This window comes from Bos indicus x Bos taurus, chromosome 1, assembly GCF_003369695.1.
Source record: "Bos indicus x Bos taurus breed Angus x Brahman F1 hybrid chromosome 1, Bos_hybrid_MaternalHap_v2.0, whole genome shotgun sequence".
NCBI classification, from domain to species: Eukaryota; Metazoa; Chordata; class Mammalia; order Artiodactyla; family Bovidae; genus Bos; species Bos indicus x Bos taurus.
The window spans coordinates 70,403,723-70,431,326 of record NC_040076.1 but is presented as its reverse complement, the minus strand read 5'-3'; the positions used below and the strand labels follow the sequence as shown (position 1 = coordinate 70,431,326).

The 27,604-nt window shown below is 40.8% G+C and overlaps 1 protein-coding gene across 4 annotated transcripts in view; it reads left to right on the top strand.

Annotated features, from left to right (window-relative positions):
• Nucleotides 1-27,604, top strand: part of TFRC (transferrin receptor) — a 150,865-nt gene that overhangs the window by 110,981 nt on the left and 12,280 nt on the right. The window contains exons 1-9 of one of the 4 annotated variants that reach the window (XM_027537147.1): nt 9,164-9,945; nt 16,608-16,666; nt 17,205-17,415; nt 17,908-18,115; nt 19,404-19,553; nt 19,935-20,043; nt 22,518-22,631; nt 26,007-26,105; nt 26,475-26,614. In XM_027537147.1, coding sequence (XP_027392948.1) covers nt 16,631-16,666; nt 17,205-17,415; nt 17,908-18,115; nt 19,404-19,553; nt 19,935-20,043; nt 22,518-22,631; nt 26,007-26,105; nt 26,475-26,614 — 1,067 coding nt within the window. In that variant the 5' untranslated portion in view covers nt 9,164-9,945; nt 16,608-16,630. Of the gene's footprint in view, nt 1-9,163; nt 9,946-9,977; nt 10,181-16,607; nt 16,667-17,204; nt 17,416-17,907; nt 18,116-19,403; nt 19,554-19,934; nt 20,044-22,517; nt 22,632-26,006; nt 26,106-26,474; nt 26,615-27,604 lie in introns of those variants that run through there. The other 3 variants (XM_027537138.1, XM_027537155.1, XM_027537131.1) reach the window with 3 other exon arrangements.

The window sequence follows — 27,604 nt, the reverse complement described above, 5'->3', positions numbered from 1 at the left end:
TACTTTTGAGTCCTGGCATGGATTTTATTATAGGAGTAGGTCTCTTCAAATGCTTCTCTGTTTGAATCCAGTCTCAAAAGCACTCATCTTACAACGTTTAGAGATGGTTTATCATGATTAGCTGCTTTCTGATTACTTAGATGGGGGCTGTGAGCTTTCATGTCATCAGTTAAGCAAGTTTCAAATCTCACTTTGGCACAGGTTACGTCTAGGACACATTTTGAGAGATCATTATCCCAGGCACATTGCATGTCGTGACCTTGGCTTTATATTTTGGGATCTTTAATTTTGTGCCTGTGGCATCGAATTCCATTATAAACTGGACTCAGACCCTCCTAAGATGGCTGTGGTTACTAGGTCCAGGCTGGAACCTGGAAGTAAGCATTCTGTTCTGGGCCCAGGGCTTCAGCCATCTGCCTGCTGGTTAGTATTCCAGTGTTTCAGTACCTGTGATGCAGTGAAGGGTGGCTATAAGATCAAAGATCTCAAAGATCTGAAGCTCAACTGTGCCATTTAAAAACTGTCCCTTGAAATTAATTACTCTGTGTTCTTTGCACTCTCACATATTTGTCAATAAAATGAATATGGTCCCTACTTGAGAGAATTGTTAGGAGGCTAAATGGCACCCCACTCCAGGACTCTTGCCTGGAAAATCCCATGGATGGAGGAGCCTGGAGGGCTGCAGTCCATGGGGTCACTGAGGGTTGGACACGACTGAGCGACTTCACTTTCATGCATTGGAGAAGGAAATGGCAACCCACTCCAGTGTTCTTGCCTGGAGAATCCCAATGAGATGGCTGGGGCATCACCAACTCAATGGACATGAGTTTGGGTAAACTCTGGGAGTTGGTGATGGACAGAGAGGCCTGGTGTGCTGAGATTCATGTGATGCAAAGAGTCAGACACGGCTGAGCAACTGAACTGAACTGAAACTACAGATGTCAAAAGGAGGAAGATGAAACTGATTTACTGATATTTTGAAACAAAGTTAATATATTTATTTTAATTCAGTTGCTCTCCATGGGACTTCCCCTGGTAGTCCAATAGTTAAGACATGGGTTTGATTCCTGGTTGGGAAACTAAGGGGGATTCCCAGGTGTCTCAGTGGTAAAGAATCCTGCCAATGGAGGAGACACAGGAGACGTGGGTTTGATCCCTGGGTTGGGAAGATCCTTTGGAGAAGGGAATGGCAATCCACTCCAGTATTTTTGGGCTTCCCTGGTGGCTTAGATGGTAAAGAATCTGCCTGTAATGTGGGAGACCTGGATTCAATCCCTGGGTCAGGAAGATCCCCAGGAGCAGGGAATGGCAACCCGTTTCAGTATTCTTACCTGGAAAAAGCCCTTGAACAGAGGAGCCTGGCAAGCTACAGTCCATGGGGGTCACAAAGAGTCAGACATGACTGAGTACATACACATGCACGCATGGGGATCTAAGATCCCACATGTGCATGGCATGGTAAAAAAAAAAAAAAAAAGGAACCTCCTTATCATGGATAAGTACACATACTGAGAATTTAATAAATCAGCTTGTCTTGTAGAGATAATATGAATGCATCGCAATTCTATTAAACCTGTACTTAGATTTCTCTGATGGGTTGGTGGTGAGATAAGTAGGAGTCAGCATCATCAACCTTCAGGTTCTGCCTGGTCTGCAGTCTACATGCTTGTGGGAATCATTAATTTCTCCCACCTCGAGGGGACTTCAGTATCTACAAAACAGCTCAAAGCTATTTTTCCTGTGTGGAGATAGTGAAGGACAGGGAAACCTGGCATGCTACAGTCCATGGAGTTGCAGAGTTGGACACGACTGAGCAACTGGACAACAACAATCCATTGATTCGAACCAGGACTCTGCCCCAAAGCTAGACTATTATTTCTCTTGACCGTTTCCCTTTGTCTCACGTTCTCTCCCTTTCCAGGCTCCTCTATTCATAGGATTTTCCAGGCAAGAATACTGGAGTGGGTTGCCATTTCCTTCTCCAGGGGATCTTCCTGGCCTGGGAAACGAACCCTGGTTTCCTGCACTGCAGGCAGATTTTTTACTGACTGAGCTACAAGGGAAGCCCTTTCCCTAGTTAACAACTGCTTAAATCTGTCCATTGGAACTCAGGGAAGGTCATGGAGGCTGTGGTGGTGGTGGTGGCTTAGTCACTATGTTGGGTCCGACTCTTGAGACCCCATGGACTGCAGCCTGCCAGGCTCCTTTGTCCATGGGATTCTCCAGGCAGGAATACTGGAGTGGGTTGCCATTTCCTTCTCCAGGGATCTTCTCGACCCGGGAATCGAACCCAGGTCTCCTGCATCGCAGGCAGATTCTTTACCGACTGAGCCATGATGGAAGACCCTTTGGAGGCTGAATGAAGGCTATTTCCGATAATCAAAGAAACGGGGGACACAGAAAAGCTTTGTGCCCAGGAGTCACACAGGGCCCTGTTGGATCTCAGGGCCCTGTGTGAGATAAACGACTAGATAAACGACTAGCATCATTTTTAGCACACCAGGTTTAGGTTTTTCTAGGTTTACCTTTTCTTCACATGTACTCTTGGCTTGGCTTTGAAGTGAAGTGAAGTGAAGTCACTCAGCCATGTCTGACTCTTTGCTCCTCTATGGACTAGAGCCTACCAGGCTCCTCTGTCCATGGGATTTTCCAGGCAAGAGTACTGGAGTGGGTTGCCATTTCCTTCTCCAGAGGATCTTCCCCACCCAGGGATTGAAGCAGGGTCCTCCACATTGTAGGTAGACAGACGCTTTATCGTCTGAACCACCAGGGAAGCCTTTTAGCACACAGTAGATGCTTAATAAATCTTAGCTGTTATCTGTCATTCAGCTGTAATATCAAGGATGTTCCCAGCCAAAGACTAGATTCTTCTGCATCATTTGCTAACTAAAGTAGCGATAAACTGGGGAAGAGAATCTATGTATAGTGTATCAGACTGCAACAGTATGTGGATATTACATTATCCTCGGAAAAGAGAGAAACATGGAATAGTAGCACAATTAGCTAGTACATGCAAAACTAGATTTTGAACCCAGGTTTCTCTGCTCCAAAGGCCCACCTGTCCCCTTTGAACTCTCGCTGAGAGCTCAGCATGAGGTTGCAATGTGCAGTGGCTGTTAAGGTAGGGACTGAGGTGGCTGGCAGATGGCATCTGTAAAGGCCTGGAACAGAGGAATGGTAGTCCCGCTCCATTCTTCTGTTTGACCATGTGGATTGGTCAAACCATGCTTCCAATACTGACGAGTGAGTGGAGAAACGTAGAATCGTGTCCTATGGTGGCCCTTAGAAGGGATCAGGATATTTCACCTGAAGGAAAGATGATAGCTATGGACATAAGAACAGTCTTCAAACAATAACCAATTTATCAAAAGTAGAAGGGAAAGAGAATTCAGTATAATATGAGTGAAAACTTTTTTTTTTTGGCCACACTGCATGGCTTGCAGGGTCTTCCCTGACCAGGGATTAAACCCAGTTGGCAGTGAAAGCTGAGTCCTAACCACTGGACCACTAGGGAATTAACTAGGTAAAAACTTTGTAACAGTCTGAACTTCCCAAGGCTGTCCCAAACCTATCAAGGTTTTGGAAGTGATAAATTTGCTCTCATTGGAACGGTTGAGTAGAAGCTACACAACCACTTGATGGGGTGAAGTAGAGAAATTTTGTTAGATGAAATCTTCATATGTTTAGTGGACATCTGTTATAGGCTGTGTATGGTACATGAGTTAAAGTTCCTTCCAGATTTGAAATTCTGTTATGAAACTAGAAGGGCTCAATAGGACATTATATCCTGCTCAAAACTCCGACTTTGAGCACTGTATTCATTGGCATAAATAGTCTTCTAATTAATTTTAAAATTAATTTGTATTCTGCTTTCCCGCCCTGAATAACTTTTACCACTTGCTATAAAGTAGGGGCAAATTCCACCATATTAATCTGGATTGCTCCTGCTCCATGCTCTCCCACGTGAGCTTCCTCTTAGCACAGAATAATTTAGTCAGGAGTATTAGGACAGGAAACTGAAGGTTTTCAAGTACATTTTAAAAGGGAAAAAATGAAAAATAAAGTGGAAAATATCAACCCTCAAATATATTAGTTGACAATCCTCCTTCATTCTCTGGGACAATCCTGTTCCAGTGTGCAGAACTCCACATTTTTATTTTATGATTCTAGTCTAAGGTGATTGCCCTGAGCCTAGGATTCCAAAGTAAAGAAAGTGGATACAGGTTGTCAAATAGGAGCTGTGGTCAGAGCCAATGTAGGTTGGAGTGGCATCTGTAGTAGTAACTGGGAGGACCTATCCTGTGTGTCCAGCAGAGTTCTGCATCACTGGCCAAACTGTGTTGGAAAGCATTGGAAAGGACTTGATCTGTGTTCTCTAACAGTGCCTTCCCACTCAAAAAACCTCAATCAATATTTGCTCAAGTGCAGGATGGTAGAAAGTTGAAACAGTGGGCAAAGTAACAGGGAGAATCCTTTCAAGTTGATGTTTAACTTTGAGCAAGTTGTTTGTCCTGTTCACTAGAAAGATTTATGCTTTGAGAAAGGAGATGGATTAGGACTATGGTTTTCAAACACAGGTCATAGCCCCCTGAGAAATTAATTTAATAGGTTGAAATCAGCATTTTAAAACATTAAATAGAAAATTCCAGACTGCTTTGCACACAGCAAGGGTATTATTTAATGAAACGTTTACTTGTTTCATGTGAATATATACACAAAAATACATATATACACATATATACTGGATATATATACACATATATACACAAATATACTGGATGCAGTCCATGGGGTCGCAAAGAGTCGGACACGACTGAGTGACTGAACTGAGCTCAACTGATACTGGATTGTTCAGTCAAGTGAACATTTTACCATGGAGCCGTGGAGCGCAGTCAAACATATTTGAGAAATGCCGATGTCAGAGAACTCATTTAACATCTGGGCCACAGAGAGGACCCCAGAAAAGGCAAATGATTTTGAATCCCCAGTTTCTGAGTTGACAGATTAATGTATTTTATAAACTATGATAAAATATACATAATATAAACAAATTCACGTCTTACAAGGTAAGGGAAAAAGCACTAAATGCCTTTGTCTAAAAACTAAAAACCTCCCACCCCCAACCTGCATCATCTTAGAGGCTTGGATTTATAGTGCTGTCCCTCTCTCCCATCCTCCTTGGTTTTTCCTCCAGGTTCTTGATCTCTATCCCCTCGAAGGGGTGTATGGTTTGATTTTGATGTTGTGGGGCAAGTAGCAAAAGTTCCCTCTTGTACTTGTGCCTGAGTTAGAGATGAGAGTGTTTATATTCAATTGTACTTTTACATTACAAAATAGATTATTAAAAAACAGGTAGCTAACTAGAATGTGTTAATAAATAAGCATACATGGGTTCCCAGGTGGCTCAGTGGCAAAGAATCCGCCTGCCAGTGCAGGAGCCATAGGAGACTCAGGTTCGATCCCTGGGTCAGGAAGATCCCATACGCAACCCACTCCAGTATTCTTGCCTGGAAAATCCCATGGACAGAGGAGTCCATGGGGTCACAAAGAGCTAGACATGACTGAGCACGAACAGGAGTATAATTTGGAACAAGATTTAGAGTAGAGAAGTACAGTCTCCCTTAATAAACACACTAAAATCTTACTTTCCTTTTCAGATCTCGGCAGTTGGCTGTCACAGACCTTGATTCACTTATTTTTGCTTGTATTTCATATTTGGATCCTTATTATTTGTTCTTTAAGTATAAATTCTATTTCCCCAGCCACGTTGTTTGCATTTTCAGGGGTACAGATTCCTTTCCTATCTCTATAGGTATCTTTGCTGGACACACAATGCTGTTCTATGCTGTGCTTAGTCACTCAGTCATGTCCCACTCTTTGTGAGCCCATGGGCTGTAGCCCTCCAGGCTCCTCTGTCCATGGGGATTCTCCAGGCAAGAATACTGGAGTGGACTGCCATGCCCTCCTCCAGGGGATCTTCCCAACCCAAGGATTGAACCCAGGTCTCCCACATTGCAGGCAGATTCTTTACCATCTGAGCCACCAGAGAAGCCCACAATACTACTCAATGAGCATTATTGTATAAATGCAATAAATGGTAATTGATTACCTTTTCCTCTTAGCCATTATCAATAACGGAGTCATTTTTACTGCAATCAGGGCAGTCAAGTGCCACTGAAGATGAGAGAGTCAATTCCTAGGCAGGTTGATAAGAAGTCTGGGGTCCCTGAGGAGGAGAAAGGGGTCTGGGGCTCTGGAAGAGGAGGTAGGGGTCTGGAATTCTCAAAGAGAAGGAAAGGACAAACTTTTCCCCCTACATTCCTTAGTAAGGATTATATAACAACAATGTATCTTGCTTGTTTCTCCTTCCTGACTAATCCTGGTATTTTAGAATGTATATTATGGGAGTGGGTCTGGTAAGATCTTTCTATTGTTAACTATAATCCTGTCATCTTAAAATGTAAATTGTGGGAGTTCAGTTCAATCGCTCAGCCTGTCAGACTCTTTGTGACCCCATGGACTGCAGCACGCCAGGCCTCCCTGTCCATCACCAATTCCTGGAGTTTACTCAAACTCATGTCCATTGAGTCAGTGATGCCATCCAACTATCTCATCCTCTGTTGACCCTTTCTCCTCCCGCCTTCAATCTTTCCCAGCATCAGGGTCTTTTCCAGTGAGTCAGTTCTTTCTATCAGGTGGCCAAAGTATTGGAGTTTCAGCTTCAGCATCAGTCCTTCCAATGAATATTCAGGACTGATTTCCTTTAGGATGGACAGGTTGGATCTCCTTGCAGTCCAAGGGACTCTCAAGAGTCTTTTCCAACACCACAGTTTAAAAGCGTCAATTCTTCGGCACTCAGCTTTTTTGATAGATTGTGGGAGTGGGTCTTTATAGATTGTGGGAGTGGGTCTGGGAAAATTTTTACAACCTTGAGATATTCTTTTGATTTATTGTAGTAACTAATGAAAAAGTATTTAATTCCCTTACTAAGACTAGCAAAGGGGGCACCCTCCGTCTCCCTTCTGATGTCTATGTCAGAAACTTTCTCAGTCCCTTTTCATACTTTTATAAAACTGCTACACAAAAGCTCTTGAGTGATCAAGCCTGGTCCCTGGTCCCAAAGCTAAATCTGCTTCTTCAGAGATCAAGAATCTGACACTATTCACCAGAAGCTATCAAAGACAACTTTCCTTTTCTGGACAAACAGCCTCATTGCTAGTTGCTTAGAACTTTTCAGTTTCCAGGCCACATTTACTCATTTGGCTTGGGCTCTGAACTAGCAGGACCTTGTATTTGTATAACTGTGTAGTTTAAGGAGCTTTCCTACTTTTTAGGGGGGAAAAAGTTATTTTCCTGGTGAAGGAAATAAAAGCATGTTATCTCTATGTGGCCAATGGGAAAACTGAGGCATAGAGCGCCATTAAACCCATCGTTCTGCAGCACAGTTGGGACAGCTCTGGATTAGTTGGTAACTTTGAGGCTGGGGCCCTTTTCACTTCATCAGTGACTTCTCTGCTTTACTTTTTCCTGTTATTCCTCTCTCACTGAAAATAGGAAGATTCCTGCTTTCATCTCAAGGTGAAGAAAAGGGAGGGAGGGAGAATTTTGCAGCTTATGATTCCTGTAACTCTCTTCCACCACTGGTTTCCCTGAGGTATTTACATAGAGTAGGATTTTTAATATACACCACAGGAAGCCGGTCTCCTCATCAGTCTAAGTCTGGCCTGAAGACATCTTCCATGTTACTTTTCCTGCCTGATCCCGCTCTATTCCACCCAGACAGACTCAACCAAGCATCTTCTCTGTGCCAGAGTAGACTGTGGTTTTAGGAGACTGCACCTGCCTTATCTCATTTAAACACACAGAAAATCTGTGAAGCAAGTATTTTTTATTCTCATTTAAGAGCTGATACAACCCAGGCTCAAGAAAGTTGAGAACTCTAGTTGCTTAACTTCAGTTTTTGTGCTCTTTCCCCAGATCTCCAGGGCTTTTATTTATTTACTTGCTTGTTTATTATTTAAGCACATTGTACACCCCTCTCTAGTCTCCAATTTCCCTTATGCAAACTTCTAGTATACATGATTTTAAAACAATTTTTGTGTGCCTTTTGGAAGAACTGCATGGATTTTAGGTAAGTCTTATGCAAGTCCATGGAAGGCTGGAAACTGAATAATATCCATTTCAGTTATGATGAATAATTTAAATAAAGTTGCCAAAAATTTATTTCATTGCAAACATCCAAGTTATTGGTCTCCAGAAGTGGGAGCTAATGCTATGCAATAATGGCAACAACAACGAAACTCTGATTTAAAAAAGTAAAATCTTTGAACATATGTATGCAATATCAGACAAAGCAGAGTTGCCTCTCCGTATAGGTTCCACAACAAAGCATGACAAATTAATTTTGATCTACTTGAAATAACAGAGGAGGGAGATCCCGCAGCGCTTCTAGGGAGAAAGGGATAGTGAAAGGAATGTAATTGCATTGTATCCCTTGTTACTAATAAAAGCATGAAAATAAACATATAATTGACATGCTCTTTAGTGTCTTCTTTGTGGTTTCATTCTAGTCAATGTAAACATTTTAATTTGGATTTTTATAGATTATATCCTGACCTGCAATCTCCTAATTAAATTTTCTCCACGTGGTTATAAGATTTTCACCTGGATATCAGCATTGTTTCTTTTCTTTTAAAGTCCCACCGGCCTGGGAAGGAGAAGGGACTCAGTCGACCTGCTGTCAGAATTTCAAGTTGGCCCCATCAAAACGAATCTGTTCCATACCCTGCTTTTTTTCTGTGTAGATCCACTAAGGTGCAGCGATATTACTACATACGAGATTTTAAAATACTTCTCCTTAGCGAGAGACTTTAGGTAACCAGAGTATAGAGAAGGGCGGTGGACAGACATCCCTGCGGGTAGTAAGGGGAAGAGCAGAATCTCAAGGTCGGGAAAGAGATTTGCATTTCAGAGGACTGTTGTTGTTTCCCTCTAGGCTCTGACCTGGAGAGCGCTTTATCTGTAACCCTTTTTATGGCCCAAGAATATTCTCGCTTAGGGGCTATTTGTAAACGTGTCTAATCTCGCTCACTGTATATTACCGACCAAAGGGAGGGAAACGGTGAGAAGTTTGCTAGCAGAGTTTAGAAAGTGATTAACAGTCCATTTTATTTATTTATTACGCATTGCACAATCCTATAATAACAACAATGGCAAGGAACATCAAAGTTCTACAATTCTATCACCCTAATAAATCGCTTGTTTCTATTTTCTCTTCCATTCCCTCATGCATTAAAATATTCTGCCAAGTTCTATGCCAGTCTTAGTGATTCAAGGGCGGGTTTTATACATCCGAAATACAAATTTGCATTTTCCCTTTAAAAAAAATTATAGTTGCTTTACAATATTGTGAGTTTCAGATGTACAGCGAAGTGATTTGGTTATACAAATACATATCTCTATTTTTCGATTCTTTTCCATTAAATATTATTACAAGATACTGAATATAGTTCCCTGTGCTATACAATTACATTTTGCTTTTAATTCTGCTTTGCTTATCCTATTTCTGAAGCTGCAAAACATATATTCACAACATGGCTTTAGTGCCTACTTAATATTCCATCAACGACAGACACTTTAAAATAAATATTTCAGTTTAAGTATCCAGCATTTACGAGTAAACGCTAACACCATTTGACCTTGCACTGCACAGCCAGAAGATCGGTCAAGGTTAGACTGAGGGCTCCGGGAGGCAGGGCTGCGGCTGCGCGTCAGCCAAGGACGCGAGGAGGAAGTTAGTACACCACTCGCCCAAACCCCTCCTGCACTTGCAGTCTCGCGCCTTTTCCCTCCGACCTCGGTCCCGCGCTCCAGCGGAGGGACTCCATCCGACTGCCTGTCCACTCCTAGCCCCAGGCTGTCTTTTTCCCGAGCGCCTCTGAAGGTGTACGTGATATAGGAAGTGACGCAAGGGAGAGGGCGGGACCAAACTATAAACTGCAGGTTGGGGGTGGTTATCCCACCAGAGGGTGTCGGCAAAGACTGGTGGCGGGCCGGGAAGCAGCGGACGGGGAGGTCCTTCTGTGAGTGACACGCGGCTGCTAGAATCCCGCCGACTCTCCTACCCTCCCCTCAGCTTGTGGGGGGCTGCTCGGAGCGGGCTTGGGTGCGACCCTCCTCGGTGCGGTCCAGCAGCCTGGGGAGCCGCGAGGGGCGCCCGGAGGCTGCAGCGCCTCCGGGTTGGCGGGCGGGAACGTAGCCCGCGTGGCGGCGGGAAAGGGGCTGTGGCGGGGAGCGGAGCCAGGCTGCAGGTGCAAGCGGGGTGCAGCGGCGCTGCGGGGCGGGCTGCCCGACCTTTCCCTTACCGGTGCCCTCCGCCCCTCGGCCCCCAGTCCTGCGAATAGGTTCTGTTAGGGTCCTGAGGGCGATATGAGGGGTGTTCCACTGTCGTTCTACGCCCTGCTATTTTGCTCCCGGCTTCCCAGGTCACCCGGATCCCTTTTCCTCACTAGCTCGCCCTGAGAAGATGCAGGCACTCTTGGGACAGCCGTAGGCTGCAGGCCCGGGAGCGAGGCGTCAGCCACGCTGCCGCAGCGCTGAGCCGCTCTGCGGGGAGCACGTGGCCCTTTCAGGAAGTATTCCCAGGGGACGGCTGTCGGGGTGCGTGGATGACCTTGAGCTCGTAGCCCTTGGATTCCTCGGGGCCTGCCGGGGCCGTGGTCTCATTGTTGAAAGGGACAAAGCTGTCCTCAGTAGACTGCATTACGACTGTGTCCTGGGCATGTAGACAAGGGTTTCTGTAAGCTGTATATCTGAACTCTAGTACAACCTGATCTTTCGGCGCTGCCTGTTGGCCTTGTGTGTGGGTTCTCAGTTTTTCTAAGCCGACTGAATCCCGCAGGTATTTGGATTGCTAGGCTCTTCTCACTAACAGATGGGAGACCGTAGGAATAAGACTTCTACTTTGTGAAAGCTATGGTCTAGGGGCCAAGTAAAAGCTATTTGGATTGGAATCTGCTTTTGCCATCAGGAAATTAGCGATGTGGTATCAAAGGGCTGTGCTTGACGATATAAAACGCCTTGGAAGCCCATTGTATCACTGTTGGTAGTGGACAGCTTTGTAGGCTAGTAATGGGGCGGGTGGGCCAGTTGTGACTTGACCCAGGTTAACATTTTGCCATAGGCCAGATTGTGGTGACTGGGTATGCCAAGGAAATTGATTGCTAGTGCTTTTTCTGGTAAGAAGGTTGAACGAGGAGATAGTTATCCTATTACAGAAGTATTTGGACACCTGATAACCTTTATTCGAGGCTTAGATAGGAGTTTGGAATACTAGATGCTGATTCCGTTGCTGAGCTGGGGAATTTGACCTTATTGACCAAGACATTTAAGGTGATTTCCAGAAGTGGTTGGGGTCTTCGTTCCCCAGGCCAGGGCTGAAACCTGTGCCCCTTGCAGTGGGAGTCCAGAATCTTAACCACTGGACTGCCAGGGAATTCCCTCCCTGATTTTTCTGCTTTGAAAATTAAGGTTAGGCTCCCTAAAATACTGACTGGTCCTGTGAGGTTTTTTGTTTTGCTTTGGTTTTTTCCTCAGTTTTGGATTATTGTTGTTCAGACAGTTGCTAAGTCATGTCTGACTCTTTGCCACTCCATGGACTGCAGGACCCCAGGCTTCCCTGTCCTTCCTTCACCATCTCCTGGAGTTTACGCAAACCCATGTCCATTGAGTCGGTGATGCCACCCAACCATCTCATCCTCTGTCACCCCCTTCTCCTGCCCTCAGTCTTTCCCAGCATCAGGGTCTTTTCCAAGTTGGCTCTTCGCATTGGGTGGCCAAAGTATTGAAGCTTCAGCGTCAGTCTTTCCAATGAACGTTCAGGATTGACTTCCTTTAGGATTGACTGTTTTTGTTGTTGTTTTTCTCAATTTGGGACTGTAATAGACTCAATATGTTACACAAAATCCAGAATTAAAATTTTGTCATTGATAGGAAATGTTTTCCAAAAGTCTGTATGTAGCATAGTACCCTTCAACTTGTCTTTGATGGAATGTTCTTGTTAAGGAATGGTGGTGGTGAACCTAGCCTGTGCGGAGGACTGTTGGATAGCAAACAACTCAGCTAACTCTGCCCTAAGGAGTGGTATTTACTTGCCTTTGATTACGTAGCTATTTGTAATGAAGAAAGCTCCCAGTTCACCTTGAATCCGACAACAGTTGAAAGCTCTTAAAAATGACTGAGGTCTTTTAGAGCTCTTGTGTGTGTGCCCCCTCTGTCTGCTCTCTCAGATGACCACTACACAGATAGACTGCAGGGACTTCAGGTGGTCCTGACCTTCAACTTGAGCAATCATTTTCTCAGAAAGCTAAATAAGAATGAACATTTTGCTTTGTTTTCTTTGATTCCTTCCACTACTTTTTCATTTTAGGCTCATAAAGTTAGACTCTTAAAGCTAGTAAAAACCTTGACCAGCCGTCTCTTTATAAGTCATTCTGGGTATACCCAAGCTATGTGTTCTAAGGGCCATGCAGTTTTGTAAGTTCCTGTAATCTTTTCATTTTCACCTGCAAATGCATAAGTGTCTTGGGAAACTGTTTACAAAATGGGTTTCTATAACCAATTACTTGACATCTTGGAGCTCTGCCAGGTAAAGGTTAAGGTTTTTCTACTTTTAAAAATTTCTTACCTACCCAAGCTTTGCCCAGTGAGTAGCAAGGATGGGAAGAGTCTACATCCAAGGTTTTCATTATACTCCTTTTCATATAATTTCCAAATTATATGAAATGTGAACCTCATGTACATTTAGCATGCCTTGGTACTGTTAAAAAATAAAGTTGTCTTTACTTTGTTGATTACCACATAATTCCACATCAAATTTTGTGGGATAGAGAAATCAGTCAGAGAAGGCTTCATAGAGATGGCCCTTGAGCTGATCCGGGAAGAAATGGGTAGGACTTTAAGAACAAAGGAAGAATGTTAGTGGGTAGAGGTCGGGGCTGGATTTTGTCTCATTCTGGAGAAGGTAGAGGGCAGTGAAGTTATTAGGTGGTGAAGGTCTCTAGAACAGAGAAGCAGACAGAGAAACTTCATTTATGTGAGCTCCAAGGACTTGAAACTGTGGCTTGTTTTCTAAATTGAAATGGGGTTGTATTAAAAAACATGTGTCTTATTTTTATTTCAGGTAAAGTGGAGTAGTGGCTTTGAATATGTTTTCTATGTAGGTGAAAGTGTATTTTGGTACCTAATCTCATTAGCTATATATATTTTGTACAGACCTATGATTTTTAAGACATCCCAAAGTAGCATAAGACCTCAAGATAATTACCATATTAAAAAATTAAATAGAAAATTAATGCCACATATCAAGAAAGTAGGAATAAGATGATTTGAATTTGAAAGAAGCTTGGGACTGTTGTCTAGCTATTACCTTTGTCTGCCTTCTGTCTTCCATCCCATGGCTCAGTTTAAAACATTTCTTCCATTTCATGTTCAAAACATGTGGGGCTCTGATTTTGCTTACCTGAATTTTCATTAGTGTGAGAAACTGAATATTTTTCCCAGTTATCATTGAGAACACCAAGGATACACAAGAAGCTAATATAAATAAAAATCAAGGTGATTTTGGGTTGTCTTTTGTAATAGATTGTTAGCACTGATGGTGACATCTTGAAATAAGCTAAGTAAGAGTTGTTTGGCTTATATATGTAGTCTTGTGAACTACTTGTTTATAGGTTGGTATGAAAAGTTTTTCTCCCATGCTTTTAGAGCACATTTCAGTTAGAAAAAACATTAAGGGATTCTTTTAAATAGAAAGCTTTACTAATGGGTGAAATTATTTTGAAAAAATGACTCAATTTTGTTATGGGTAAAACTTTAGGAAGAGCCTTTGTGGATATCATTTTAGATAGAATGAAAATGTGGATAGAATTGTGTTCTTCACAGATGTGGGCTTAAATGATGGAGTTAAAATGAGAATTACCGAGGGTGTGGAGAAAAGGGAACACTCTTGCACTGTTGGTGAGAATGTAAATTGATACAGCCACTATGGAAGACAGTATGGATATTCCTTAAAAAATTAGGAATAAAACCACCATGTGACCCAGCAGTTCCACCCCTAAAATTGAAAAAGACACAAGTGTCCCATTGTTCATTGCAGCACTCTTTACAGTAGCTAGAACATGGAAGCAACCTAGAGGTCCATGGATAGATGAATGGATAAAAAAGTTGTAGTACACACACATGATGGAATATTACTCAGCCATAAAAAGGAATGCATGTGAGTCAGTTCTAATGAGGTGGATGAACCTAGAACCTATTATATAGAGTGAAGTGAATCAGAAAGAGAAAGATAAATATCGTATTCTAACACATATATATGGAATCTAGAAGAATGGTACTGAAGAATTTATTTACAGGGCAATGATGGAGAAACAGACATAGAGAACAGACTTATGGACATGGGGAGAGGGGAGGAGAGGGTGAGATGTATGGAAAGAGTACCATGGAAACTTACATATGGTAATATGTAAAATAGATAGGCAACCGGAATTTGCTGTATGGCTCAGGAAACTCAAACAGGGGCTCTGTATCAACTTAGAAGGGTGGGATGGGGAGGGAGATGGGAGTGAGTTTCAAAAGGGAGGGGTATATGTATACCTATGGCTGATTGATGTTGAGGTTTGACAGAAAACAGCAAAATTCTGTACAGCAATTATCCTTCAATAAAAAATAAGTTAATTAAAAAAAATGAGAATTACCTAGGTCACACTTTTTTTCCTCCTCTGACTTGATTTCTTTTATGTTACAGGCTTAATTTTGTGTCTGGGGATTGAAATAGAAATAGTGTATCTGTTTGCTCAGTAAAAAATATATTTTAACTATGCAAAATCATGACATGTGCTATTAATATCTGTTTCTTTAGACGTGCACTCAATCTCCTCATTGTTTATTTATACCTTTTATTTAGATCACTTATTTGAATGTGTTGTCACTTTAGTCTTAAAATTCATTTAAAACTAGAAACCTTGAGGAGTGGCTGAGTCAGATGCATATTAAGCTGGTAAGCCCTTTTTTCCTAGAAAAGGGTGATTAAAATTGGTTCAGGGTGGGGCCTTCCAGTTCTGGCTCTAGTGATTGGGTTTATACAGTTGAGTGCAGTGATAGTGATAAGCTTTTTGTACCAGATGGGGTGTTGATAGTGATAAGCTTTTTGTACCAGATGGGGTGAGATTGTGCTTCTAAGAGTATGAACTTTTGCTTGTTGGCTCTGGTCTTTAAAGCTTGAGGATTAAAAAAAAATTTTTTTTTTTCTTTTGTTAATAGAGTTTGATAGGAGACTTTTCTAATGCCAGTTTGTATAGTTTCTTTGCTTTTTGCTGTGTGGGTGTTAAATGTGCTATGAGTATACTTTTAGAGGAAAAGCTTTAAAATAGTGTGAAATAAATGTCTTTTTATACATCTCAACATACGTTCAAGCATCTAGATGCACTCAAACCAAATTAATTAGAAAAATCTAGATTTCAATTAATACCTGTGCTTTAACTTTTAAGACTCTTAGTTACAGAGGCATAGTTTGCTTTGAAAAAAGTTAAAAGTAATTTCTTAAATTTCTGGAGATGAGAACATGCTCTCTGTAAAACCAGTTTCATAGAAAGCTGTTGGACCTCATTTTTAGGTGATCAGTTTTCAACCTTGAACAAGTCACTTAAGGTCTCAAATAATTGGCCTTTTCATCTGTAAAATAGCATACTCTATGCTTTTCTTTTATCTATTCTTTTTGCATCAAAGATCTATCAAATCATTTGTTAGAAATTGTTCATTTAATCAGAAAGATCAGGTTTTCTCTCCTTTTCTGTTGGCATGATTTGTTACTGATTTGTGTAGCATAACCAGTCTTTGGCTTAATTTTACTTTTGTTAGTTTTTTTTTTTTTTTCAGGTGCCAGTCTATTGTCTTTTGTATTTGTCCCTTTTCTTTGTCTAGTAAATTCAGTTAAAGTGAACTATTTGAAAGTAAGTGACAGACATCACGATACTTCATGCTTAAAACCATTGGCATTAATCTCCTAACAAGGACATAGTCCTCCAGAAAATGCAGTACCATATCACAATTCTAAATCTAATATTGATACAATACTGTTGTCTAGGATATAGTCTGTATTCAAATTTCTTACTTCTCCCAATAATATCCTTCAGGCTGTCCTCAACTCACCTCATCCCCCCCTCAATTCAGTAGCTAGTCAAGGGTCACCCTAAATTTAGTTGTCATGTTAAACTATCTTGGTTAAAGATCCTTTCTAGAAAGGTGATAATATATTTAAAAGTAAACGATATATAATACTTAATGGAAAGTCCTCACTAGTCTAATACAGTGGTGTCTGTGTTGCTGCTGCTGCTGCTGCTAAGTCGCTTCAGTCGTGTCCAACTCTGTGCAACCCCATAGACAGCAGCCACCAGGCTCCGCCGTCCCTGGGATTCTCCAGGCAAGAACACCGGAGTGGGTTGCCATTTCCTTCTCCAGTGCATGAAAGTGAAAAGTGATAGTGAAGTCACTCAATCGCATCTGACTCTTAGATATCTCATTATGCTAATTCTCTGTTTTGTGTCTAGGCTCTTCTGTGTGGCAGCTCAGAATGATGGATCAAGCCAGATCAGCATTCTCTAACTTGGTATGATTTTAAGATGTATTTCTCTGTCACCAGTTTGCAAGAGTCTGAAGCATATGAAGATGCTTTTCACCCAGTAAGCAAGAAAAAATAACCAAAGCTATCATCAGTTACTCATTTATGTTTGAAGTGGTGGTCTTGAGGTGTACTAGATCTCACAAAGGAAGGTTATATTCAGTCTTGAGTAGAGTTAATTATGGAAAATCATGTAAGAAGTTTCAGGGCATAGTGAAGAGATAGTCAGATAGTTCAGATAAACTAAAGAAAGCACTGGTCAAAATGTCTATCAGTAGACATGATAACAGAAACTGAATGAAAAGGCTGAATGAGATAAAGGCCAGTGTATGAACCAGCCCTCTTATGCTATTGACAGAACTGGGCACAAGGAAGTGTGCTAGCTTGAAAAGGGAACTTTTTCCTTGAGAATGTACAACAAGTCATAGTAATAGCCCAGTAGCACCTGATCAAGCTTCCTTTAAATGTCCCAGTTCCCTTTCTTCTCCTTCATAATGCTTTCTTTTCTTTTTTTTAAAAATCTCAGTTTGGTGGAGAACCATTGTCATATACCAGGTTTAGTCTGGCTCGGCAAGTAGATGGTGATAACAGTCATGTGGAGATGAAATTAGCTGCAGATGAAGAAGAAAATGTTGACAGTAACATGAGGGGCAACCAAACCAGTATCGCAAAACCGAAAAGGTTAAATGGATATGTCTGCTACGGGATCATTGCTGTAATCGTCTTTTTCTTGATTGGTAAGAACAGCCATTCAAAACTTTAAAAATTCCTTGTTGTCAACTCTAGGAAGTTTGTTCATCCAGCTCAGCAAACATTTATGTAGTGCATTGTGCAAGATACCAGGAATACAGTGATGCCTAAGATTTTACACCTGCCTTTGAGGTTAGCCTGGTGGGAGAAGAGCAACACAGGGATCATTTCAGTGTAATGTGCAAATGTTACACTAGAAATTTGCACAGGGTATTTGTAGCATAGATGCTGGCCCTGAGGATTCACAGAAGGCTTCTGGGAAGAAAAGTTACCTTTGCTTTGAAAAGCTAACTGTTTAAAATGAAATTATTATATAATAGATTGAATGGTTTAAAATAGACAAAGCTGAGATGTGTCATTTACTTTCAGATGCCTTACAGTTTAATTTAATGCTAGCATTTGAAAATATTAACAATTCTTACAGGAACGGAGTATAAATGAAATTCTTTGAATTCACCTCTGAAACTCTTTATCCTTAGGATTTATGATTGGCTACTTGGGCTATTGTAGACGTGTGGAATCACAAGATTGTGGGAAAGAGGCAGGAACACAGCCTTCGTGCCCAGAGGAGACAGAAACTTTCGAATCAGAAGAGCAACTCCCTGGAGTACCTCGCATATTCTGGGCAGACCTCAAATCAACGTTGTCAGGAAAACTGGATGCCGTAGACTTTGCCAGGGCCATCAAGTAAGCCTGAGCTGCTTCACAAGTCCAACCTCAGTGCCTAAGCAAATACTATTAGGTGCAATGGAATAAAACAAGGGTGACAGTCTGGAGGAAAAGCTGGTTAGAACAGGCGAGACATTTTCAGTCAAGGGTAGTGAAAGTGAAAGCGTCAGTTGCTCAGTCGTGTCCACTCTTTGCGACCTCAGGGATTGTAGCCCACCAGGCTTCTCTGTCCGTGGAATTCTCGAGGCAAGAATACTAGAGTGGGTAGCCATTCCCTTCTCCAGGGGATCTTTCCAACCCAGGGATCGAACTCGGGTCTCCCGCATTGCAGGCAGATTCTCCCCCCACCCCACCCCCTTTTTTTTAAAGAAAATTCATAGGCTTTTGGTCTTTTGTCATATGGTTCTTTGTAGCCTGTTGCTTGCTGTCAGACTTTGTTCTTCTCTGATTCTCCATCTCATTCCCCTGTAAGTCATGCTGAGCCCTGCTACTATCCATAAAGGAATCAGCAGCTTTTTTCATCCTCTAGCTCAGGACTAACCAACAGCCCAAGTCTCAAGTATTTCTTGATTTCTTCTGGTTCTTACTCAACCCATACCCTAAGAAGTATCCTTCAGGTTTCTGTCTTTAGACTTTTCTTTTTTTGGCTGCACTGGGTCTTCATTGCTGCGTGCACGGGCTTTGTTTAGTTGCAGTAAGCATGGGGTGCTCATCTTTTACCTTTTGTTAACCCCGAATAGTTTCAATGGGACAATAATTCTTTTGGTCTTAAATGAGAAATCTTGGCATTTTTACTTCTTCTGGTGAATATTTTTGTGTGTACTGTACACTAGGCATTATGGATAAAGTGAGGGTGAGGCTATAGTCTCAAAAAAGATTATATAACTCATGTGATGTGTATATTTACAAAGAGTCATGAGATATCAAAACGAAGAGGAGTTTTGCTTCTGGGATATTCAGAATGCTTCAAGAAGTGAAATTGAAGCTGTATGTCTTGAATACACCAACAGTAACACTGTCTTTCATTTCGCTTAGAGCAGATCTTATGGATACTCTTTTCCCCTAAAATTACCCTAAGCAGATATATAGGGATGAGGCTTTACAGTAGATAAAGAGGTTTAATTCCTGCAAATATAGATGCTTTTTTTTTTCTTTTCCTTCTAAGCTTGTCTCTTTCTGGTTAATCCAGAATTTTGGGTTACAGTTATTTTATTGAGTTATGCTTTTAAGACAACTTGCTTGATATTTGAGTTCAGTGTTTAAGTTAAACTTTAGTTCATTTAACAGTGAGTTTTTTCCCCTCCAGGATGCTGAATGAAAATTCTTATGTCCCACGTGAAGCTGGATCTGAAAAAGATACCAGTTTGGCTTTTTTCATTGAAAATCAATTACAGGACTGTAAACTCGGCAAAGTCTGGCATGATGAACATTTTATTAAGATTCAGGTCAAAGGCAGGTATGTTGAAAGATGGTAACCTCATTTTATAGAATTAGCTATTCTCAGGTGTGCTAATTATTGTCTGACTCTGTGACCCCATGGATTGTAGCCCACCAGGTTCCTCTGTCCATGGAATTCTCCAGGCAAGATTACTGGAATGGGTAACCTCACTCCTACCATCTTGCCTGATAGGATCTTCCTGACCTAGGGATCAAACCTGGGTCCCTGCATTCCAGGTGGACTCTTTACCATCTGAGCCACCAGGGAAGCCCTAATTATAGCAAAGACCTTCAAAATAAATAATGTATGTCAAATGCTAAATGTATTAAATCCATTTAATTTTTTTCTCAAAGATGCCTTCACTTCATTTTCCCTTAACCTTTTTTTTTTCCCCCACAGTTCTCAAAACTCGGTGTCTATAGTGAGTACAAGCGGTAACGGCAGTCAGGCATACCCAGTGGAGAGTCCTGAGGGTTACGTGGCATATAGTAAGGCTGCGACCGTTACTGTGAGTAAGGCAAAGCCATGCATGATTCTTATTCCCCTGTTGAATAGCTCGAAAACTCATTGTCTTTTCCTGTTCTTAGTATAAGTTTACTTGTAAAATGTAGCTGGTCATGGGATATTTTTGTTCTCATCCCTCCTATGCCACAGTTAAAATCCCGAGTCCTCAGCTTGGTTGGCAAGGCCCTAAGTGATTCTGCTGCTCTGCTCTTCACTCACTCTGCTGTGGCCACTCTCGCCTCCCTGCTGTTCCTCAAACACTCTAACTCAAACATGCTCCCACCTCAAGGCCTTTCTAGATCGCCTTTCTCTTTGTCTGTCCCACTCCTCCCTTAAATATCAGCATGGCTTCTTCCCTCCCATTGCACTGGAGTCTCTTCTCCAGCGTTACCTCCCTAGGGAAGTCTTCTTTGATTATCTTATCAAAAATGGCCTTCCTCCAGTCCCTTCTCCTTACCCTGTAAGTACAGAGCCTGACATTATTCACTTGTTTCCACACTAGCATGTAAGCTACACAAAGGGCTAGGAGTTAGTTTCATTTTTTGCTATGTCACAGAGCCTCGGACAGTGCCTGACACATGCTAGGATTTACTGAATGAATTCATGTATCAGATTCACCCTTATGTGGAGGCAGATGTAAATAACCATCTTGGCTGGAGTCTAATGTTAGTTTGATGCTTTACTGCTTGATCTTTTAAAATTTAGGCAACTTTGGCCAAACTACTATAGAAGTTGAAAAATAGCTAGCTAGATCTATCTAGGTTTTTTAGGTTAAAATCCACATATTTATATGCCAGAGTCTTATCTGAAGATTGTCTTCTGAGCCAAATGAAGTTTTATGGTTCTTCTCTGTCTTCCTGGTTGCCTGTGCTGTATCACTTTCACTGGCCACCCACAAGCCAGTGTTTTGGAGGTAGGTAGTAATAGTTTACAGTCAACAATTTTGGATTCGTGATCTCTGAAGAAGATTTAGCTTCGGGACCAGGGACCAGGCTTGATCACTCAAGACCTTTTGTGTGGCAGAAGTTTTATGACAGTGAAAAAGGACAGACAAAGCTACTGACATAGACATCAGAAGAGGACAGAGCGCCCCCACTCACTAGTGTATCAAGGCCTTATATGTGTTTACCTGACCCACTCCCACAACATACATCTTAAATTAACAAAGTTAGAACGAACAATAGAAAGGTCTTACCAGACCCATTCCCATAAGTCTTAATATAACAAGATAACCAAGGTACAGAGCTTAAGGAAAAATATACCCTTGAGCAAGATGAGCTTTGTTGTGTAATCATTCAGTTCAGTTGCTCAGTCCTGTCCGACTCTTTGCGACCCCATGAATCACAGCACGCCAGGCCTCCCTGTCCATCACCATCGAGTCAGTGATGCCATCCAGCCATCTCATCCTCTGTCGTCCCCTAACGTGTAATCATTAGTTCTGGGAAAAACATTTTCTGTGACTAAGACTAAGGAATGTAGAAAAAAATGTTTGTCCTTTTCTCCTCAAGAGACCCCTTTCTTCTCCTTGGGGGCCCTGGACGTCTTATCAACCTACCTAAGAATTAACTCTCTCAGTAGGTTGTTCTGTTAAAGAATGTGGAGAGGATTAGTTCACCTGAATGCTATCTGTGTTTAGATATTTAGTTGCTAATGTCAGTTTATAGCCATTCATCTGAACTCTGATAGAGTTTAGGAGCATTATGATGACAACTTACATAAACATCTAAAAGTTGATCTCTGCAAGTTTAGTTTATTCTAAAACAACTTTTGGATGGATTTATTATCACAGCTTTCAGTTAATTCTTATGTCCTTGGTTATCTGCAGTTCAAGTATAGGAACATTATGTAATTGGTTCTGCCTTGGCTAGTCTACAGTGTTTTTAATGACAGATACCTCTTTGCTTAAGCATATTTTAATTATCCTTTCTCTTTCTCCCAAATATCTGAAGCAATGTAAATTAACATAAATAGTCAATGTTAATTAAATGAAAGGTATCATAAGGTAATGAAAGATATGAATATTTAGTTCAGTTCAGTCGCTCAGTTGTGTCTGACTCTTTGCGACCCCGTGAACCACAGCATGCCAGGCCTCCCTGTCCATCACCAAATCCCGGAGTTCACCCAAACCTATGGCCATTGAGTCGGTGATGCCATCCAACCGTCTCATCCTCTGTCGTCCCCTTCTCTTCCTGCCCTCAATCTCTCCCAGCATCAGGGTCTTTTCAGATGAGTCAGCTCTTCACATGAGGTGGCCAAAGTATTAGAGTTTCAGCTTTAGCATCATTCCTTCCAAAGAACACCCAGGACTGATCTCCTTTAGGAAGGACTGGTTGGATCTCCTTGCAGTCCAAGGGACTCTCAAGAGTCTTCTCCAATACCACAGTTCAAAAGCATCAATTCTTTGGCACTCAGCTTTCAGCAGACTCTGTCATTGTTCTAATACCATAATGCTCATTGAATCTAATGTCTTTATCCTAGGGCAAACTGGTCCATGCTAATTTTGGCACTAAACAAGACTTTGAGGATTTAAATATGCCTGTAAATGGATCTTTAGTGATTGTAAGAGCTGGAAAAATCAGTTTTGCTGAAAAGGTGAGTATGAGTTATTAAATATATAAAATCATTCTATAGCTAAATGGTATTGTTAATTTTCTTACATTCTGAAAACCATCAGTGTTAAACTCTCATACCTGATAATATAATTTATTAAAGTACTCTACAAATCAAATAAGTTCCTGTTATCTAAAGTTATAGGATACTTCTGAAACTGGCATATCTACTTGGAGTACTTTGCAATAATTGTTCTCCAGTAAAAAAGGAGTTATGAGAAATGCTTAAGTGAAAGACATTTAAATTGTGTTTGTGTAACCAAGTTATATATATATATAAAACCAAGGTTTATGTGTATATATACACACACACATACATTCTCTCTCTATATATATATATTAATGTATATGATTCAGTTATAACTGTGTTTTATAAAAAGGAAAATAAAAAGTCACCTATACAAGGGCTTAGAATGGAAAGACAGTGGTTGTCTTGGAAGGGTTTTTATTATTTATATTTTGAATTCTCTGCAAGAGTTCAGTTCAGTCGCTCAGTCGTGTCTGACTCTTTGCGACCCCATGAATCACAGCATGCCAGGCCTCCCTGTCTATCACCAACTCCTGGAGTTCACTGAGACTCACGTCCATCAAGTCAGTGATGCCATCCAGCCATCTCATCCTCTGTCGTCCCCTTCTCCTCCTGCCCCCAATCCCTCCCAGCATCAGAGTCTTTTCCAGTGAGTCAACTCTTCGCATCAGGTGGCCAAAGTACTGGACTTTCAGCTTTAGCATCATTCCTTCCAAAGAGCACCAGGACTGATCTCCTTTAGAATGGACTGGTTGGATCTCCTTGCAGTCCAAGGGACTCTCAAGAGTCTTCTCCAATATCACATTTCAAAAGCATCAATTTTTCGGCGCTCAGCTTTCTTCACAGTCCAACTCTTATATCCATACATGACCACTGGAAAAACCATAGCTTTGACTAGACGGACCTTTGTTGGCAAAGTAATGTCTCTGCTTTTCAATATGCTGTCTAGGTTGGTCATAACTTTTCTTCCAAGGAGTAAGCGTCTTTTAATTTCATGGCTGCGATCACCATCTACAGTGATTTTGGAGCCCAAAAAAGTAAAATCTGACCCTGTTTCCACTGTTTCCCCATCTATTTCCCACGAAGTGATGGGACCAGATGCCATGCCATGATCTTGGTTTTCTGAATGTTGAGCTTTAAGCCAACTTTTTCACTCTCCTCTTTCACTTTCATCAAGAGGCTTTTTAGTTCCTCTTCACTTTCTGCCATAAGGGTGGTGTCATCTGCATATCTGAGGTTATTGATATTTCTCCTGGAAATCTTGATTCCAGCTTGTGCTTCTTCCAGCCCAGCGTTTCTCCTGATATACTCTGCATAGAAGTTAAATAAGCAGTGTGACAATATACAGCCTTGACGTACTCCTTTTCCTATTTGGAACCAGTCGTTGTTCCATGTCCAGTTCTAACTGTTGCTTCCTGACCTGCATATAGGTTTCTCAAGAGGCAGGTCAGGTGGTCTGGTATTCCCATCTCTTTTAGAATTTTCCATAGTCTATTGTGATCCACACAGTCAAAGGCTTTGGCATAGTCAATACAGCAGAAAGAGATGTTTTTCTGGAACTCTCTTCCTTTTCCCATGATCCAGCGAATGTTGGCAATTTGATCTCTGGTTCCTCTGCCTTTTCTAAAACCAGCTTGAACACCAGGAAGTTCACGATTCACATATTGCTGAAGCCTGGCTTGGAGAATTTTGAGCATTACTTTACTAGCGTGTGAGATGAGTGCAATTGTGCGGTAGTTTGAGCATTCTTTGGCATTGCCTTTCTTTGGGATTGGAATGAAAACTGACCTTTTCCAGTCCTGTGGCCACTGCTGAGTTTTCCAAATTTGCTAGCATATTGAGTGCAGCACTTTCACAGCATCATCTTTCAGGATTTGAAATAGCTCCACTGGAATTCCATCACCTCCACTAGCTTTGTTCGTAGTGATGCTTTCTAAGGCCCACTTGACTTCACACTCCAGGATGTCTGGCTCTAGGTCAGTGATCACACCATCGTGATTATCTGGGTCATGAAGATATTTTTTGTACAGTTCTTCTATGTATTCTTGCCACCTCTTCTTAATCTCTTCTGCTTCTGTTAGGTCCATACCATTTCTGTCCTTTATCGAGCCCATCTTTGCATGAAATGTTCCCTTGGTATCTCTAATTTTCTTGAAGAGATCTCTAGTCTTTAAGAGTTAGTTAAGCTTTATTGTGCAACCACATTGGAGTGGAAGTGTTTTTTACTTTTTAAATTGATATATAATCAATATACCATAAAATTCACTCTTTAAAGTATACTATTCAGTTTTTAGTATATACACAGGTTGTGCAACTACCATCATGATCTAATTCCAGAATATTTTCATTATATCCTAAAGATAACCCTATACCATTTTCAGTTACTCCCCATTCTTCCCTCCTTCTAGTCCCTGGCAATCACTAATCTACTCTGTTGCTATGGATTTGCCTCTTCTGGACATTTTATATGACCAGAATCATACAATATTTTGCCTCTTTTGACTGGCTTCTTTTCACGTGCATAATGTTTTCAAGGTTCATCCACGCTGTACCATTAATCAGTGCTTCATTTCTTTTTCTGACTGAATAGTATTTGATGTAAGGATATACCACATTTTGCTTGTTTACTTGTCAGTTGACAGACATTTAGGCTGTGTCTACTTTCTGGTTTTATGAAGAGTGCTACAATAAACATTCATTTATATATTTTAGGTGAATAGATATTTCTGATTATCTTGTGTGTCTACCTAGGAGTGAGACTGCTGGGTCATATGGTAACTCTTTGTTTAGCTTTTGGAGTATATAACATTTTTGAAATGACAACGTTTTAGAAATGGAAGAGAGATTAGTGGTTGCCAAAAGTTGAGGGTGAAAATAAATGGCAACTGAAGAATCTTTGTGGTGTTAAAACTAATTGTTTGGTATTTTGATTGATTGTTTAGAACTTAATACGTCCAAACACATGAATGAGTGCAAGTAAAACTGGAGAAGTCTGAATAATATATGTAGATTGTATTGTATCAATGTTAGTATTCAGGCTGTTAGTTCTGCAGACTTTGAAAGAAAACTGGGCAAAGTTTACAGTGGATCTCTTATTTCTTAAAGCTACAAATGAATCTACAATTATCTTGTAAAATTTTCAGTTAATTTCTTTAAAAAAGTTAAATTTTAAGGCAAGTATTTTTTCCTATCCATGTTAGCTATTGAAATGTTGGAAGTATTGGTGTAGTCTGCTGTAGCCCTTTGTCTTTCAGTATATGTTCAGTATGTATTCTTTTAATTTTTGTTGATTAGATCTTCATTTTCTGAGCTTTATGTGTTTTTCTTTAGGTGGCAAATGCTGAAAGTTTAAATGCAATTGGTGTCTTGATATACATGGACTACAGTAAATATCCCATTGTTAATGCAAATCTTCCAGTTTTTGGACATGTGAGTTTTTATTTCTTGACTAAATAAGTTACTGGGTTCTACAAATTGATGCTGGGTTCCATCTACATTAATAGCAATAGAACTATGCCTTCCTCAAATACTTTTTTTGCCCTTGGAGAATTTTAGCAATAAGTGAGAAGATGAATTACATGACTTTGAAACCTAATTATTACTTATTGCTAAAAATACTTTACCAATAGTACCTTGAATTAAGAATTTGACATATGCCATATAAAAACAAAAGTCATATATTATAGAGCCACTCAGACTTTCAGACTATAAATGTAGGTTATAACCTCATACAGAATTTGAATCTTATAGGGATTTCCTGAATAAATGTGTGAGCTAATTACTCTTTTGTTTCACTAGGCTCATCTGGGAACAGGTGACCCTTACACACCTGGATTCCCTTCTTTTAATCACACTCAATTTCCACCATCTCAGTCATCAGGATTGCCCAACATACCTGTCCAAACAATTACCAGAGCCGGTGCAGAAAAGCTATTTCAGTAAGTTCTTATTTGAAAGCCATCTTGCAGGGTCAAGTTTTATGATTAGGGAGAAATAATAATCTGTTGATTTGATAAAATCTTAAAACAATTGGCTTAAAACACATGTTCGGTGTTTGGGGGATGGTTAGCTGTTAACTTGATGTATATAAAAATGAAATTTTTCCTCTATAAACTGATCTTAATAGACATTTGATTCGTTAAACTTGAAGAGACCTTGTTCAGTCCACCCAGTGAATTTCTTGTGTAATATTGTTGGCGTACCTTCTGCTTGAGTACTTCCTGTGGTTAAAGCATTTTGTTACCTACGGCAACATTCAGTTATTGGAGAAGATCTGTTAGAATTTGTATTGGGCTGAAATCTTATTCCCTGGAATATCCATTAGTTCTGGACTTTCTTTTTTAGCAGCAGAATGATTTGTTTCTTTGTCTATAGATTGAATATCCTCAGTTCTCATGAGCTTCCCAGATGCTTTATAGTCATAATTAGCCCTTCTGGATATCCTACCTAGTGTACTAGTATTTCTGTTTAAAAATAGAAACCAGGCTGCTTAGAGTACATGTCGTTAATTTTTATCTTGATCTGGATATATCCCTTCGTATTGGCAGGGGATGTTAGTCTATTTTCAAACATTCACGTGAGTATTTATTTGCTATGTGACATAGAATAAGTTACTCTAACCACACTGGTGATGTTTGACATAATTGTATAGCTGAAGTGTATTCTACTTAGCAGGATTACTGATATCAAATGAAGAGCCATCTACATGCAAGGACTTAATATATGACTATTAATAATGTGTCTAATAGGTTTTTTTAATAGGTGATTCTTTTTGACTAAAACCAAACTTAGAATCAGCTACTTCTTCCTACTACCTACAAGCCTTTCCTAATCTGTGAAGCCAGCCCCTTATCTTGTTCTTGCGTACTGGGGGGTTAATAATGTTTTGACTTATTTATGTAAGTAAGCCCTTTTGAGCAGTCATTTGG